Source organism: Garra rufa, chromosome 1 (assembly GCF_049309525.1).
Source record: "Garra rufa chromosome 1, GarRuf1.0, whole genome shotgun sequence".
NCBI lineage: Eukaryota > Metazoa > Chordata > Actinopteri > Cypriniformes > Cyprinidae > Garra > Garra rufa.
The window spans coordinates 10,992,407-11,011,809 of NC_133361.1; the positions used below are offsets into that span (position 1 = coordinate 10,992,407).

At 39.0% G+C, this 19,403-nt stretch overlaps 2 protein-coding genes across 2 annotated transcripts in view; one reads left to right on the forward strand and one right to left on the reverse strand.

Annotated features, from left to right (window-relative positions):
• LOC141330426 (uncharacterized) overlaps nt 1-19,403 on the reverse strand; it is a 392,843-nt gene that overhangs the window by 339,060 nt on the left and 34,380 nt on the right. The gene's annotated exons all lie outside the window — the stretch shown is intronic.
• On the forward strand, nt 4,975-11,825 carry LOC141330555 (uncharacterized). The gene is made up of 3 exons (XM_073835534.1): nt 4,975-5,050; nt 6,862-7,538; nt 10,591-11,825. Exons 2-3 carry the CDS (start codon nt 6,927-6,929, stop codon nt 11,515-11,517), a joined length of 1,539 nt encoding a protein of 512 aa, XP_073691635.1. The 5' UTR covers nt 4,975-5,050; nt 6,862-6,926; the 3' UTR covers nt 11,518-11,825.

The window sequence follows — 19,403 nt, forward strand, 5'->3', positions numbered from 1 at the left end:
GTACTATTATATTATAAGTCAAAGATGACCGCGCATATATGTAATGCAGGGTATTTTATATAAAAAAAATGCAGTCTGTTGTTTGAAAAGTGCATATTTCACTTAAACATATAGTTTGTGTAGTTTGTGTAACACTTTTTTCCATAAATAAATATTATCAATGTAACTAAAGATAATGCAGTATTTGATTGTCTTATTGATTTCATAAAGATACATACAGGTCATTTTCTAAAAGAAAAAAAAAAAGGGAAATGTACTATTAATCATTCTATTTCATATATTTAATTATTTCAGATTTAATTGATATTTTAGAGTAGTAATAGTACATTACTTTGTGTAATCAAGATGAGAGACCACGGCTATAAAAGCGAAGGTGGATTTGGGAAGTCTGTCGCAGCCATGTCCTGTCCGTTTGTACGCGAGCAACCCATTGCGGAAGGTGCAAGGTTGATAAGGAGACTTTTCAGAATTCAACCTATATTGCGGGATAGACAGGATCCTCTAGCGCAGCGCGACAGTGTGCTCATAGAGAGATATCGTTTTTCCCGTGAGGGTATTATTTACTTAACCAACTTGTTGGATCCCTATGTTAAGAGTTCCACTCGCCGTAGTCGGGCATTAACAACTGCACAAACTGTGTGCATTGCCTTGCGTTTCTTTGCGAGTGGCACGTTTCTGTACACTGTTGGAGACGCAGAAAACATAGGAAAAAGTGCTGTCTGCCGTTCCATTCGCAAAGTATACCTGGCACTCAAGCATTTTCTGGGTGTGTTTGTGGTTTTTCCAAGCCACTTAAGACCACAGGTTGTCAAACAGGGCTTTTTTTCTATTGCAGGTACATTAAATTTGATCATGTATGTCATGCAATCATGAGCTATGTCTGTAACTATAGCTGGATCGTCCCCAGGCTTCCCTAATGTGATTGGTACCATAGACTGCACACACATTGCCATCAAGGCCCCCCCAGGCCCCAATGAAGGGGATTTTGTCAATCGAAAGGGGGTTCACAGTATAAATGTGCAGGTGAGTAATACTAATATTTTTGATGGTAATATATAATGAAAAGGAGTGTGTTCATATATAATGAAATCTCTTAGATGGTGTGTGACTCTATGTGCCATATCACAAATGTGGAAGCTAAATGGCCCGGATCAGTGCATGACTCAAGAATTTTCAGAGAGTCAGGGTTATGCACATTATTTGAACGTGGTAAGAAAAAGACACTTATTTTGATAATATTTCATACTTATTTTGGGCCTAACATTACACCATTTCTCCATTACGCAGGGGCCTATGATGGGATTCTCCTTGGAGACAGGGGTTATGCATGCAGGCAGTACTTTCTGACACCGTTCCCTGACCCCAACCCTGGGCCACAAACCCGCTACAATGCAGCTCTAGCCAGGACAAGGGCACGCATTGAAATGACCTTTGGGCAACTAAAGGGAAGATTTCAGTGTCTGAAAAGTCTGAGGGTTGCACCTGACAGGGCATGTGACATTATTGTTGCATGTGCCGTACTGCACAACATTGCCACCATCAGAAAGGAGAGGACTCCTGTGGTGGAGGTGCAGCCTGATGATGACCTCCAGCCAGTGCACTTGGACCAACCTAGTGGCAGAGCTGCACGGGACAGAATTGTGCAACACAATTTCGAATATTAAAAACATGACAAACATTGTTTTCATTGAAATTTATTTGAGCATCTTTTTTTTGTCATTTTTATATTTCATCCAAAAAAAGCCAGTCATCATTTGCCTGGAAAAAAAATAAATTATATGTATCACGCAAGGTCATCAATAGTGCTCTGTATGAAAGTTTATTTTTACTTACTTTGAAGTTCCTTTTTAAGCAACTCGATTTCTAGTTGAACTTTTTGCCTCATTAGAGTTTGAAGTTCGATTTCACCTAGAAGCTTTTGTTTCTTTATCTCAATATACTCCATTTTTTGCTGGAGACTTCTCTTATAGAGCAAACGAATGTCACCCTGTTTCATTTGTAGAGACAATATTTAACGGTCAATACATGTCATATAGGAAGTAAAATTAATCACAAGACTGCCCACCTCTGTATCAGGCCTCTCTGCTGGCCTTCCTGCCTGCCTCTCTGCCGGCCTCTCTGCCGGCCTCTCTGCCTGCAAATCATACTGCAGTCAGAAATACATAGAAGTACACAAGTAGATACAAATTCAGGCCAAATTATGCATGCACTTACAGGTACTTCCTCTAAACCACAGTCATCTGACAGGGTTGCTTCACTGTCCTGTGCAATGGAAACAAAATGGTGTTACAAAGGGATGTGGTACTGCCTATTGGTCTAAATAATAATAAAAAAAAGTAATATATATATATATATATACACACACACACACACACACACACATACTCGATCCCAACTTACTGTGCATGCTTCAGTGACCCCTTGCATGGGAACAGGTAAAAGTGATGGAGTGTTATGCAAAACTACAACAACAAAAAAAAACCAATGTCAATAAATGTCAAAATACAAAAAGCATTTTAATTAAGGCAACAACCAAATATTTTACATTGTACAAGTACAATTAAACACTCATTTACCAGTTATGAAGGTGCTGCTGCTACTGCACCCCGGCTGCTGGTCTAAAGAAGAGCTGCCCCCAGGGATGCCCTCAACAATGGGTCTAGTGGCATTCAACCCTAGGGCCAGCTCCTCTGCCGGGGTGTGACGAGGGGGTGCAGGACCACCACCTGTCTTTTTTTGCTCTGCCCTTTTCTTGGTTGCTGTTATAAACAAACAAACAAACAGATTATTTCAGAGTCTCTTTTCAAGAGACTAAAAGCAATATAAGTGATAAATATTACCATTCTGTAGAATATTCTTATATTTCACTTTTACTTGTTCCCATGTTCTAGTGGGTCCTGTTGTGGCTCTAATGTGAAAGAGGATATAATATAATATAATATAATATAATATAATATAATATAATATAATATAATATAATATAATATAATATAATATAATATAATAATATAATTACAATTACTTACGAGTTTAATTTGTCAGCAACTTTCTGCCAGCCCTCTCTCCTTGCTTTTGCAGCCTTTGCAGTGTTCCCTTGCGTTTTAATTAAACTCTGAAACTCCTGAAATCCCTCAATCAAAAGTTCTTGCTCTGCGGCAGAAAAATACTGAGCGCGCTCCTTCGACATTTTCGCCGACCAATCAAAGAGTTGCCGATCAATGTTTCTACTATCGATACGTAGCCCCTTTTAAGCCACCCAGTGATCTCAAATTACTTCATCCAGCTATACTAATCATCAACAACAGGTGCGTTCGGAGAACCGGAAAAGCGAGCTCATAGTTAGCGCGATGATTTGATCTTGGATGTGTCATTTGATCTTGGATGTAGTAAGCGAGGTACGGAGAACGGACCCCTGGACTTGCTGTCATAGCAACAGCTCTGCAAGCTTAAACCTCCTCTGGAGCAGGTTTATTTCATGTAAACAGGATTTAGGCTGCGCTCCTGGCGGGTTATGATTGGTTGAAATGGCGAGGTCACATCTGATTGGTTAAAGAGCACGACTGACGCGGACTGACTCACGTGGGAAAAGAAAAGTATCTCGCAAGAAAGTGTATATATATGACAGGTTCCAAAAAATATTTGGCAGCACAACTGTTGATATTATCCAACATTGATCATTCTAATAATAAATCAGCATATTAGAATGATTCCTGAAGGATCGTGTGACACTTAAGACTGGAGTAACAGCTGATAAAAATTCAGCTTTTCATCACAGGAATAAATTCTATTTCAAAGTATGTTAAAATATATTAAAAAAACAAAAACATTATTTTATTTTGTAAAAACAATTTGCAATATTACTGTTTTTTCTGTATTTTTAATTAAATAAATGCAGTCTTGATGAGCATAAGAGACTTCTTTAAAGACTATTACAAGTCTTACTGAACCCAAACTTTTGAACGGTAGTGTATAAAAAAATCAATAAAATAACATATCAAGGAAAAAACATGTAACATGGGCAGCATTAACGTATTTAATTTGTTCACTACTTTTTGCCAGCCCTCTCTCCTTGCTTTTCCAGCCTTTGCAGTTTTCCCTTGCGTTTTAATTAAACTCTGAAACTCCTGAAATCCCTCAATCAAGAGTTCTTGCTCTGCTGCAGAAAAATACTGAGCGCGCTCCTTCGTCATGTTCGCCGACCAATCAAAGAGTTGCCCATCAATGTTTCTACTATCGATACGTAGCCCCTTTTAAGCCACCCAGTGATCTCAAATAACTTCATCCAGCTATACTAATCATCAACAACAGGTGCGTTCGGAGAACCGGAATAGCCAGCTCATAGTTAGCGCGATGATTTGATCTTGGAAGTGTCATTTGATCCTGGATGTAGTAAGCGAGGTACGAAGAACGGACCCCAGACCTGCTGAAAAACAAAACAAAAAAACAGCATATGCTGGTTAGGTATGTTTTGGTGCTGGGACACTGGTTTATGCAGGTCCTTTGCTGGTTTATGCTGGTCTTTGCTGGTTTATGGTCATTGACCAGCAACATGACCAGCTAAAAAGCCAGCAAAGGACCAGCATAAACCAGCATCCCAGCACCAAAACATATCTAACCAGCATATGCTGTTCACTCTCCAGTCCAGCGGATGGCGCCAAGACGCATGAGTTTGTTTGCCAAACACCATTAAACATCAGAGGAAGACGTCTAGTTTCACCGTGCTCTCTGGTTGTTTTGTTGTGACTCTGGCTTAATACAAATTGTTATAAGTGTACGTTCTGTAAATAGAAAAATACAGTTCGTGTCATATTCCTATTCTCATAGTGGTGCCTAAATTTGATGCAAGCAGGAATATCTGGTGGAGTATCAGCTGAACTAAGATTTGCTGCTGTGAAGATGGTGTTTGTTAAAGAGGAGATTGAGGAGAACACGAGTGAACCAGAACCCTGGAGAATAAAACACGAGGAACCAGAACCCTGCAGAATAAAACACGAGGAACCAGAACCCTGCAGACTAAAACCTGAGGAACCAGAACCCGGGAGAAAGGGAGGTTGGTGTTTATTCTTCATTCATAATGATTGTTGTGGAATATTGGGTTAATCATGATTTAACAGGGTGCATGCAGATCCTTAAAAAGTTGTATATTCCTTAACATAAAAATAAGGGCTTATCGTAATGCTTTGTTAAGCCCAGAGTGTGTGAGACACATCTGATTTGGTTTATTGTATTTGTATAAAAGGTGTTTTAAAAGTCTTGGAAGTGTTGACCTAATTAATGTAGTCTAACAACCCTTCGTGTATGGTTTCTCTCCAGTATGGATGTTCATCCATTCATGTGTACCTTAAGTTGTGTTGAGTGTGCAAAACTCTTCCCACATTGAACACAAGTTTGGCTTCTGTCCATTATGAACCCTTACATGTTCCTTGAAGTGTTCTTTTCCTGTAAACCTACATCCTCCCAAACTTATGTTTATTTAGAATAAAAAAGGTTCAAACAGGTTTATCCATTGTGTCAAATGTTGCTGTATCAACTATAGATCAGGTCAGCATGATCTGGCAAATGTTGAACAAATACAGCAAAATGAGCACTTCCCAATATCATATTTTACATGTTACAAAAACAGTTTCTGCACTGTAAAACATTTTCACCAGATTCACCTCAATAACGTAAGTTCAACAGCTGCCTTAAGTTTTTAAGTAAAGTCAGCTTGAAACTACAAGTCATTTGAACTTATTACAATAAAAATTAGTTGATTTAACTTGAGTTTAACCCCTGGTTTCACAGACAAGGCTTAAGCCTAGTCCTAGACTAAAGTGTAAGTCTGAGCTGTTTTAACTGAAAGAAACTTGCACTGACTGATCTTAAAATATATCAGTGCCTTTGTTTTGTCTCAAGATGCACACCAGTAATAATTTTTTCTATGGCACGTTTATAAAAAAAAAAAAAAAAAAAAAAAAAAAACCTTAATGTCTTAATTGGACTATGGCCTAATCCTGGTTTAGGCTAAGCCCTATCTATGAAATCGGCCTAAATGACTTAAGTTGATTTAACTTAACATTTTAAGGCAGCTGCTAAACTTAAGTTTTTAAATTGAAACTGGTGAAAACTTTTTACAGTGTGGAAAGAACAGTATCATTAAAGGATAACTGTTGCCAAAATGCAACCTGGGCTGTTTTTTTTTTTTTTTTTTTTTAACTGTAAACGAGACAAGCTTATATCTAAAAGCATAATTACAACAAATGAGCCGTTTTTGAGATTGACCGTGATTTCGTTTTGTGGTCAATGGCCGGTGAATGGGAGTACTAGGGGCATAACTTTGAGCGCATCAAAATCTATATTTTTACAACACTAAGAAGGCTCGACACACCATGAAACTTTGCTCGAAGTATCGCCTGTGTCTCTACACATGAACTCCAGCATTGAGAACATTGTTTGTGTACACAGAGTTCACCAAAAAGAAAGTTTTTGAACAACTCACTTTCACTGTTTGAGTTTCTGCTCACGGCCGTCTTGCCAGTCAAGAAGTGTCGATCTCCGAATGCGAATGAAAGGACTCCATAGGACGAAATATTAGGCTTATATGAGGCTCTTTTACAACTAGAAGTTTAATATTGTTTTTCACTTGCGCCAAAACAACGAATTAGCCATGCATTTATATGGAAACATGCTTTAGGAGCTATCCATCCTCGCACTCGGAGATCAACACCTCTTGACTGGCAAGACGGCCGTGAGCGGAAACTCAAACAGTGAAAGTGAGATTGCTTACTTAATGCTGTTATATAATGTCCTTTTTATGTCTCTTAACAGTTTTTTTTTTTTCACTGAGTTTCTAAAAATGAACTTTTTGTACTTTTATTTTAGAGTTGATTGAAGACAACGGGGAAAAGGAAGAATTGAGTGAAGTTGAGGAGAAAAATCATGTCAAAATGAGTCGCTCTCAAACCAAACGGAACTATTTAAAGAAGAGCAGAGCCAAGAAAGCTTTCACCTGCAGTCAGTGTGGAAAGCATTTCACAATCAAAAATAGTCTTGAGCGTCACATGAGAGTTCACACAGGAGAGAAACCGTTCACTTGTGATCAGTGCGGGAAGAGTTTCTCACAACCAGCATCACTTAAGGTACACATGAACATCCACACTAGAGAAAAGCTGTATGCATGCGATCAATGCGGTAAAACATTCTTGTGGGATTCAGGCCTGAAGACACACATGAGAGTTCATACAAAGGAGAAGCCATATTCATGTTATTTGTGTGGAAAGAGTTTTTCATTACTACAAACTTTGAAAGAACATCAGAAAATACATTCTGGTGTGAGAGACTACATGTGCTTTGAGTGTGAAAAGACTTTTACTACAGCGGGTCATTTAAAACAGCACCAGAGGATCCACACTGGAGAAAAACCTTACAAGTGTTCACACTGCGACAAGAGATTCAGTCAGTTAGGAAGTCTGAAAACACATGAGAGGATCCACACTGGAGAGAAACAGTACACGTGTGATCAATGTGGGAAGAGTTTTGGACAAAAAGCACACCTTAACGTACACCAGAACATCCATACTGGAAACAAACCGTATCTCTGCACTGCATGTGGGAAGCGTTTCAATCGTTCATCTTATCTACTCACTCATACAAAAAACCATCACAGTCATTAGATCACCTTCAGATCATGCACTTTCAGGTCTGATGCTGCATCCTCACCAAATGTGATACAATAATGAATCAAGCAATAATATATCATCTGGATAAGTCTGTCATTACAAGCAACACTACGCAGAAACTTAAGTCTTCACAATGAATTAAGTTCATCTTCAAAACCAACAGATTCAGATCAACTTAAAAACCCCTCTACAAAAGTCCCTCTACAAAGAACAATGTCACCATGTTTTACTATAGGATTTTTTTGCTTAATGATATAAATTGCATCGTTTTTTTTACATCAGAGTCACTTGTAGTTTCTGTGCTCTTTCATGAAGGAAAGTAGAAGCTTTTTACAAACTGTTTTTGTTCAGGAAGCTAAAGAGGAGGCTTTATTGTCTCCTGGGTGTATTTGCATTGGGGACATTTTTTATATGTATAGTTTTAGGTATAATATCTTGTGATATGTTTGCCTTTGGGCTTTCTGTTTTAAATTTCTCAATAAAGCTTTTGAATCCAATTGAAAGCCTTTATTGTCACTGTCTTTTTCTGAATACAATGAAATTAGGGCCACTGCTCCTGAGTGGTCGAATAGTCAAGTCAAGTCCACCACCACTCAAGGTGGTGATCCATGATCTGCTCTTGGTACGGACTGGATCCTGGGTAAAAAGCAGTGAACATCTGATCTGGATACAGCCTGTATCTGGTAGCTACAGTGACCTCGGAATAAGAACGAAACAGACTAATATTAGCGTAGATGCCATTCTTTTTACGATGCAACGAGTGCATCAGGTGTTATGGGAAGTGTTTCCGATTCCGGTTGACCTAATTAATGCAACCTAACAATCCTTTAATGAATTTGAATTATAGGAATGTGTTAATGTTTTATGTGTAACCCAGGTTAAAGAGACGTGTCTTTAATGTAGATTTAAACTGACAGAGTGTATCTGCCTCCCGAACAGTGTTTCTTAGATTGTTGAGTTTAGGCGCTAGATAAGAAACTGATCTGCCGCCCGCAGTTGATTTTGATATTCTAGGTATTATCAAATTGCCAGAGTTTTGGGAACTCCACTTTTTTTTTTTTTTGGAAATAGGCTCATTCTCCAACTCCCTCGAGTTAATAAGTTGATTTTTACCGTTTTGAAATCCCTTCAGCCATTCTCCTGTTCTGGCGATCTCTCTTTTAGCATAGCTTAGAATAGATCATTGAATCCCATGAGACAAATATAGCATCGCGTTCAAAAATGACCAACGAGTTTTGGACGTAGCAGACACAGTAATGTCACGCAGCGCCCGAGATTAGTTCCCAGCTAGGTAACTGCCAATGTGATCGGCTTTTTATAATTGTGACCGAACTTCAGGCACTGCGTGATATTACTGCGCCTGCTGAGTCCATATTACGGCAGCTAACTTCCTTGACTATTTGACCAGAATGGGAGTGTAGTTCCTAATCTTATTGCCTAGAAAATCACAGCTTTACATTTTCTGCCAGTTTTATTATTTGGAGTAATTGGAGAATGAGCATATTTCCAAAAAAAAGTAGAGTGTTCCTTTAACAGGGAGCCAGTGCAGTGTTGACAGAACCAGGCTAATATTGTCATACTTTCTGGTTCAAGTAAGAACTCTAGCTGTTGCATTTTGGACCAGCTGGAGTTTGTTTTTTAAGTATGCAGAACAACCGCCTAATAAAGAATTACAATAATCTATCCTTGAGGTCATGAACGCATTAATTGACATTTCTGCATTTGAAAGCATAGGTCATAATTTGAATATGTTTTTTCTTGCTTACAATCCGCTGTCCATGCCTAGGGGGTGTTATGCTCGAGTAGCTGTCATAGAGGGGCAGTGATTTCTAAACACTGAAGACCCTGAGATAGTAAGCAGTCACATAAGTGGTTGCATGTCTGCATGCACGACCCAAAATAAGAAAATGCGCAGTGTAAATAAGTTCAGAGCGCGCATTTGCGTACCGACATGGTTGACAGCCGTTAATACACAAATGCCATTTTAGATCGACAAACTGTAATACTCTATAAGATTTCTATTCTAACTGAAAGCATAATTCTAGGCTATTCACTGCTGTTTTTAAAGTACAATGCAGAAACTTTACATTTAATTTACATCGTCAGTCAGAAGCGCTAAACCTGGGAGCGTGTATACTTAAGCGCTTCAATAGCTGCGTTTCTGTTACCCTTAAATTGCTCAAATTGAAAATAAGCCTAATGGGAATGTGCCAATTGCGCAAAAACTCCCATATATCATAAAAAAGTTTTTGCGCTCACATAAGGTGGTTTTTCAGGCAATTTGAAAAAATGATATTTTGCAAAATGGAAATGGTTTTTTTCACATTTACAGGTACATTCGATTAAATAAAGCCAAAATCCCACAAAAATCAGTTGCCGTGACTTATCACGAAAAAAATAAATACAATTGCATTAGTTGCATAATATTAATGGAAACGCCGTCATTTTGCAATACTAAGCCTCAAAGTTTTGCACAAATCTGTAATGGAAACGCAGCTACTTACGCTCTACTGATGCATATACATACTTGCCGGCAACCAACAAAAATAAAAGCTGGCTAATTTAGGTTTAAAATGATCACAATTCCTCCTTAAAAACCTTCTTAGAAAAATAAATTCTTATAAAAAAATCTTCATTTATAAGGCTGACGGTTATATTTAAAGCAGAGTTCATTTTCATTTCTCTACATTTCTCTGCGTTTAATGAGTTGAGCTGAAAATAAACTATTTTTACTTTTATTTCAGAGATGATAGAAGAAAACAAGGAGAATAAACAACTGAGTGACGTTGTGGAGAATAATCATGTCAAAGCTGAAGAAAATTCCTCGAGTTGCTCTCAAACCAAACAGGAAGATTTAAAGAAAAGAAGAGCCAATAAGTCTTATACCTGCCCTCATTGTGGAAAGATTTTGGCAAACAAAAATCATTTTGAGGGTCACATGAGAGTTCATACTGGAGAAAAACCGTTCACTTGTGATCAATGTTGGAAGAGTTTCAAACGATCATCAAACCTTAAAGAACACATGAAAATCCACACTGGAGAGAAACCTCACAAGTGTTCACATTGTGACAAGAGATTCAGTGATTTAGCAAAACTGAAAAAACACGAGAGGATCCACTCTGGAGAGAAACCTCACAAGTGTTCACACTGTGACAAAAGATTTAGTGATTCAGCAAATCGGAAAAATCATGAAATGACCCACACTGGGAAGAAACCTTTCACATGTGATCAGTGCGGGAAGAGGTTCTCACTAAAACGAAACCTTATGGATCATATGAGAATTCATACAGGAGAAAAACCATTCACTTGTGATCAATGTGGGAAGAGCTTCACACATTCATCAAGTCTTAGAAGACACATAAACATCCACACTGGAGAGAAACGGCATGCGTGTGATCACTGCAGCAAAACATTTGTGAGCGCCTCAGGCCTAAAGGAGCATCTGACTGTTCATACGAAGGAGAAGCCGCATTCATGTGATTTGTGTGAAAAGAGTTTTTCACGTCTACAAAATTTGAGAGTACATCAGAAAATACACACTGGTGTGAGAGACTACATGTGCTTAGAGTGTGAAAAGACTTTTATTTCAGCAGACAGTTTAAAACAGCACCAGAGGATCCACACTGGAGAAAAACCTTACAAGTGTTCACTCTGCGACAAGAGATTCAGTCATTCAGGATATCTGAAAACACATGAGAGTCTCCACACTGGAGAGAAACCGTATAAGTGTCCACACTGTGACAAGAGATTCAGTACTTCAGGATATCTGAAAGCACATAAGAGGATCCACCCTGGAAAAAAAACAAAACAAACAAGTGTTCACACTGTGAGAAGAGATTCAGCAAATGAGGATATCTGAAAACACATAAGAGGATTCACACTGGGAAAAAAACTTAAAACATATGAGTGTTCAGTAATTCAGTACGTCTGAAAACTCATGAGAGGACCAACACTGGAGAGAAACCGTATCACTGCACTGCATGTGGGAAGCGTTTAACTTTTAATCAATCTTCTTCTCTACACAGACATACAAAGAACAATCACTCAAAGTAGATCATCTTCAGATCCAGCACTTTCAGGTCTGACACCAGTTCTCACCACGTGTAACACAATAAAGCATCAAGCTATAAAAATGTTTAATTGTCTAATAAAGCATATGTCACTTGACGTAGTGTAACATTTAGTTGTTCATCCACAAATTATGTATCTAATTGCAAGCTATACTGTCATGTAGCTTTGCAACTGATCTAGACTTAGTCCTTCTTAGTCCTGTCTCAAATTTACGTTTTTATTTCAAATGTACATTATTATTATGTATCAACCTTGCCCTGCAATTTTTTTCGTAAAGTTTTACTCATCAAAATGTCTGGGCATTTTAGTGTAGTTTTACTCAAAGAAATATTAGTCGTATTTTTGTCATACTGGGTAATGATGAAACTGATTAAAAAATATATATCAGAAGTATTATCATATTTATTGTTGTCATTTGAGAAATTTAATTTGCATCTAGTGTGCAGATTTATTATAGGCTATACTATAAATTAAGATCATGCGCTCTCTGTCTACATTATGAAAACTAGTAAAACAAATGAAAAATATTCTAATAGCAATTCCAATAATTTCAAATTGCAATAGCCTATGTTTCTTTATTAAAAGAAGAATGGTTGGGCAAGTGGCTTTATTTAGCAACCACAATCACAGTAGTAACATTTAACTTTTTTTTTGTAGTATAACCATACACTGTAAAAAGTTTTCACCAGTTTCAACTTAAAAACTTAACTTTAGCAGCTGCCTTAAATTTACAAGTTATATCAACTCATTTTTATTGTAATAAGTTCAAATGACTTGTAGTTTTAAGCTGATTTAACTCAAAACTTAAGGCAGCTGCTAAATTAAGGTTTTTAAGTTGAATCTGGAGAAAACTTTTTACAGTGTAGTAACTACAAAGTGGTTACTTAGTACAACTTAGTAAAATCTAAGTAAAAAAAACATGCTGTGTATTTTTCAGTTCACATTAGTTTTTTACTGCGCATGTCTACTGACGTCATTTCATATGTCAACGTGCACGGTTATTGACGCAAGTGAGAAATTATTAAGCTGTGACCGTAATCAAGATCAATCATAACTGGAATTATAATTGATCAAAATACAGTCAATAAGTTGTTGTAACCCAAGTAGATTTATGTGAGTGCTAAGAACTGAGAACTAAGACTCAATTTTGAAAATAAATGAAGAACTAAAAAAGACTTCATGGATTTCCAAGCTGTGAGTAAATCAGTTCAACAAAAAAAGATACGCGTCAAAGCTTGTGGAGTTACTATACAGAAATGACATGTCCCATGCATTTAAAGTCAAAAGCTTACTTCATCGTTCAAGCGAAGATTAGTAATTTAAAAGCGCACTTTCTCTGCATGTAAATGTAAATGAAAGATATGCATCAAAACATGTGGACTAACTATAAGGACATTACATGTCCCATACAGTGTATGTGGTGAACAGCAGCACATCCAGCTCTTGAGGGAACTGATGTGCTAATCGCGATGTATTTGCAAAAAAGGGAGGTGAGTCTTCACTGTTTTCCTGAATTCGCATGAGTGCGCTCGCCTCTCATTTCATTGACAGCACATCACAGCAGCGGCTCTGTTCTTGCTTGATTACCGGGGGAATCTGGCGCATGGTCGGAGCATGTTTATCGACCACGTTATGCCATTAGTCCGGGAACACCTGGCGAAGGCTCAACAGCATCACTTCAATCGGGCAGCTCAACCTCGGCAGTTCCACCCCGGAGACCGAGTCATGGTCCTCGTCCCAACCGCTGCCTGCAAGTTCCTGTCTAAATGGCAAGGAAAATTAATATTTAAGATAGTTTTGTATGTGGTTTGAAAAATTCTGCACATAAACATATTCAAGACAACAATGAGGGGTTTTTGTAACAAAAAATATACATTTAGGGATTGAACTGGATCATTTTAGTATTGTTAAAAAATATAAAAACTTCTATCAATCCAGTTATTGCGCTTGTTATAACATCATAGGTCACATGATAACATCGACCTGCCAGAACACATTCATACGCAATGAGATTTAGCTGTTGAGTAGATACTCTTTTAACACTTGTTAAGTAAGTACTTTTTGAAATTAAGTACCTACTCCTTGAGTATGCCGTTTCAAATGGAGCCACTGTCTAAGCTGTTCACCAATCGCAACACACTGGAACAGCTAACCAATCACAACAAATTTAGTTTTTCAGAAGGTAGGCCTTCATCAAACTCGGAACTAATCGACTTATTTGTGCCTGGCTGGGAGAGAGTATAATAATGTAAATTATGTGAAACATAATGCGCTTTTACGAACCACCAAGCATGTTCTAGTGCAACCCCATAACTAAATCAAGACTTCAAAAAAGGGCATATTAGGAACCCTTAAAGCTTGACAGTAACCTCGCTGACTACAATATGCCTCACAATTATTAATAAAAGGTATGATATTACTAAACATTTTCTGCACCACTATTAAAGAGATTATGTAATTTTGGTAAATAATGTTACATTGAGCAGAGTCTAAATTATTATGGGTGTAGAATGGTAGATGGGATTGAGTTCAGGCCAAGGGACATACTCACAGACAATGTGCACGTTGTTAAACATTTTCTAAGTACGAACTCAGTGAAGTGCCTCACGGACATGACAAATGTTTGGTTTAAGATAGATATAATATATATATATATATATATATGCTCATGCAAGGATCTACAAGAGATTGGAGTTCTTGTGAATGTTGTCATCAGACTTTGAACTGTTATATGAATGTGTGCTTCTGCCTTATGCTCAACACGCCTTTATCTTTACCTTGGAAGCTTCTGAGTTCTTGAATAAAGCCTGTTTGTGAAACTTACTCTTTGTTTGCCTCTTCCAACTGTGACACTCTGGGGGACTGAAAAATTGCCAAACCCCAGGAATGACCCTCATTCTAATGTTTGTCTGCCCTGTTAATCATTCAGTTAATATATTTTTTTTAAATTCATTTTAAACTCTTATTTTCTGTGATTTTTGCCTTACTAAGATTGCTTTGGATTTAATATCAATCATGTCATTAATCATTTCTCTTGGTTTGGCAAATTACCCCTTGAAATATGTATGTATGTCCATTGCTTGGGGTGGCGTTTAACAAAAGTTGTCTTTCCAATCAAATGCAGCCCTGTATGTTGTCTGACAGATAACAAGTTCAATAATAAGCAGGAAAGTAGCTACATATTAACAGCAATGCAAACTCTTTCAAACGGGTGTTTCTGCAAATCCACCATAGGTTGAAAAGTTAAATGTCAACACGAAAGCAGCTTTTACGGTTTACTTAAAGGGTTTGTTTACCCTTTATTTTGATCTTATCTGATGATCAAACTGAAATTTCCAATAATGCCTGGCAAACTTGAGATTTCTGTTTGATGACAAACTCAGCCTTTTCACATCACAGTTATCGTTGCCAAAGGAATTCATGGTAATAATATATGACCATGAAAGAAACAAACAAACAAAAACAATGTTCAGTCAAATTCATCTTTACTTTGCTTATGTTGTGTTTTGCTTTCTTTTTAGCCAACAAATCACAAAATTTCATGCAGAAATTACAAGAACTAAAACTATGGCTTGAATTTGAAATTTGAGACTTTGTTTCATTGCGATTTATTGGATAGGAGGTGCACTATGTACTTAGTCATCGACTGAAAACAGCATAGACCAAAAGATCGACTGGGATTTACTGATAAATACTGCTCATTAAAATGAGAATATATTGAAATCGATGTCACTGCGGGGTGTGGTGCTGAACATAAAAAGTTAAGCGGTCTCATCTGTTCTATTCAACATATAAAAAATTTAAACGTGAACAAAAATAAATGCAATTAAATGTGTTATAATTAAAATGTGAAAATTAAAATGACGGGTGATAAGGAATTATGACAGAATTTTTACGAACCTCTGATAGATATATATATATATATATATATATATATAGCCTAGTATTTATTTATTTCTCCTTTTCATTGATATAAATCCAAGGAAAGGGTTACACAAACATGAATGACACTAGGCTATATCTCATCTCGAGCACCAACAGAGTCTGGGTCCATGAGGGCAAAGGGCCAGTTTTTCCTCAGTATAAATATCACTACAGAATTCCAGTGAGCTTTAAAACACATTACCAGAAGATTTCTGAACTTCCCAAAGACACACTGAGACTCAAGGTAACAAATCATTAAATTAAATTAACAGGTAATGTTGGTGTGAATGTGCTATTTAGGAGAACTCTTGGTGGTTAGATAAAATGTTTGTGAATACGGGCCCAGATTTGAAATGCCATTTTGATGTTTTTTTTTTATTTATTTATTTTTTTTTTTTCAACATTTTGGTTGCATTTACTTAAGCTGGAGGGACAGAAACCTCTCCTCAGGTTTCACTAAAAATATCCTATTTGGGTTTTAAAGACAACTTGAGGGCAGGTAAAAGATGACAAATTTAATTTATGGGTGAACTATTGCTGCGTTCCAAACAGGTTTTTGAGCTCGTAAATCATGACTTCAAATCACGACTCACGACTTTGTAGCATTCCTGGCAAGTCACCCCAAACTGCCCGAGCACATTTATTATTATTACATTATTATTAATCTGTTTGCAACGTTATATTGTCCTAAAGTCTATTTTTTCACTGGGTACCACTTGCATAAACACCGCACCCGTAGGTGCTGACATAGTGGTTTCGGGGGCTATGTTACATCAGAGTACATCGATTTGGTACGAGTTCACAAGTGGGAAGTCACGGGTTTGACTGCCGTTCGGGTGCACTTTCACGGGTAGAAGGTTGGAAAAACGAGTAACAGGTTGCCTGGAACGCGGCATATTCCTTCAAAATGAGTGGTCCTGTCAATTAGTCAAGACAATTTGTGTGCAGATTATTTACCACCTAGACCCTTCCATTTAGCATATTCATGGCAAAGAAGAAAAGCTGTACACCTGCTGTTGATGTCATGTAATTCATAAGGATAGAAGTAGACTGTGAAGTTACCTGAAAACATGATTTTATACAGTACAGTTAATATAATATATACATAAATACCTTAATTACTTCAACATATAATTTTAGTACTGTGCTCTAAACTAAATTTTCAGCATCATTACACCAGTCTTCAGTGTCACATTGTAGCAAACGACTTATACTGTGTCCAATGATTATTAAAAAAAAGGAGTTGTACTGGGCATAGTTTGGATTTGTTTGTGACTGCATGGGATTAATTTGCTAATAAACTAAATCACAAAAAGAAAGACAAAAAAGAGAGACAAGGAAAAAGACAAAAAAACAAAACACCTAACTTTCAGGATTATAGTCTTTTCTATCATTGTTTTTGTAATGACCACTTGCCCCTTGTTGGTTTATTTTAAGGCGTCACTAGAGGGCGCAAGGGAACTTAAGGTTAGAGCTGCGGTACAAGAGAAGAAAGGTCTCATGTGCGTTGTACAGTGCTCACTTCAGAGCAGCATTTAAAGTTTTTAATAACGTGTAATTGTGTTTAGCCCCCTTTTCTTGGCAATAACGGGACGAGGTATGTTACATTTATAATGCATTTCATGCTGTTGTGTTTACTTCTTATTTTGTGAAAAAGTAATCCTGTTTGAGTGCACCACGCTGTTTAATGCTGTTAAGTTTATATTGTCACATATTGCATACATACTGCTTGAGTTTAATTTCTGTTATGTTTCTTTATTATAGTTTTACGGTGATAAAGGATGCAGCATGGATAAGGTTGAGCGTGGTGCATTGAAGTGCTGTGATGTAAAGGAGTAAAATAATCGCAGCATTATTTAAGTTTATTGCACCAAGGCTTAATAAAACTGCAAACACCCGTCAAAACTCTCTGCCTTATATTTCGGATGCCAAAGGGGCCACTACAGTAAAACTTCCCGCTGCTACTTCATCATGCGAGTGCGACGGAAGGCTGCATCTGCTTATGTTGCAACGCTGCTGTTCCAACGAGTGGATGACGTGACGCTGCATCTGTGTCACGGTTCTCACATCTGCCGTGTTCTCATGTCACGTCTCTGTGTGTGTGTGTCATTACGTTGTGCGTCACGCTCATTCAGCGCAGCTGCCAATCAGTCCTGCACCAGGTGTCCCTCATCATCACAGGCTACATATACTCACTCCAATCTCTTCTCTTCCCTATCTGACAGTTCGTTGTGTTGGATGTTCGTGGAGTTGTCGTCTTGTGGAGTTCGTGTTCATGTGGATTATCTTGTCGGAGTTTTCTTGTTTCCTGGATTCACTGGATGTTCACCTTCACCACGGAAATCACCACACTTCATCTCACCAGCCATCAAGCCCTCGTGTCACTCAGCCGGGAAAACATCACCATCACCATTGTCATCATCGTCACGCCATTCATCATCAAATCTTTCAATAAAGTTTGTGTTTCATCTGCATTTGCTTTCTCATCATTTCTTTACGTTACAGAACTGTCAGATCATAAATGGAAGCAGCAGACACAAAGCAACTTTCGGTGGAGGAGGCACTTCGCGAGTGTTTTTCCCGGCTGGGCGAGAATGAGAGAAACACCGCTACGTCAGGGGCCGCCATCAATACCCTAGTGGCACGAGTGTCTGACCTGACCCAAGCAGTCAACCAGCTCCGTAGTCCCGCTGCGCCGACCACACCCCCTGCCCCGCCCGCTCCGATCGCCCCGTCTGGACCATCTGGGGCGGAACATCAGCCGGAGCCCCGCCTTCCCCCACCAGAACTCTACGGAGGTGAGCCGAACTTCTGCCGCGCTTTCCTCACTAGATGTTCCATGCATTTTACACTCCAACCCCGCACATTCCCTAGTGAGGAGAGCAAGGTGGCGTTCGCGCTCACCCTGTTGACGGGGAGGGCGTCACTGTGGGGAACGGCCGTGTGGGAGAACCAAGATCCCTGCTGTGCCTCGTTCTCAGCACTCTCCGCCGAAATGAAACAGGTTTTTGACCGCGCTGTCTCTGGCAGAGAGGCGGCGCGGACACTGGCGGACCTCCGACAGGGGGGGAGGTCCGTTTCAGACTATAGTATTGAGTTCCGAACCCTGGCGGCTGAGTGCCAGTGGAACGAGGAGGCGCAGTGGGACATGTTCCTGCATGGGTTGGCTGACCGCGTCCAGAAGGAGATCTACGCCCTGGATCTGCCCGCCAACCTCAACGGCCTCATTGACCTGGCCCTGCGGGTAGATGCTCGACTCTCCCGAGCCGAGCGTCGATGGACACCCGCTCGGCTCCCCCCTGGGGAGGGATTTCCAACTCGAGCCAGCGGCAGCGACGCGGTCAGCCCTTTCCACGATCCCGAGCCCACGCAGGTGGGTCGGGCTCGGCTTTCCCGGGAGGAGAAGGAGAGGCGGAGATCCCAAGGACTCTGCCTATATTGTGGGGCAGCTGGTCATTTCGCGTTTAACTGCCCCGTAAAAGGGCCAGCCCGGCAGTAAGTATGAGGCTACTGTCGGGTGGGATTTCCGCTAACAAGTCCTCGTTCAACACCACCTCCACGCTCCTTCCGGTTAGGCTTAGATGGCAGCAACAGGATCAGCACTGCACGGCACTTTTGGATTCGGGAGCAGAGGGTAATTTCATGGATTTTTCTTTTGCACAACGTAATCATGTTCCTTTTCAGCCCCTCACAGACTCCATTGCCGTACACGCCCTCAATGGCCAGAACCTGCCCACCATCACCTCCATC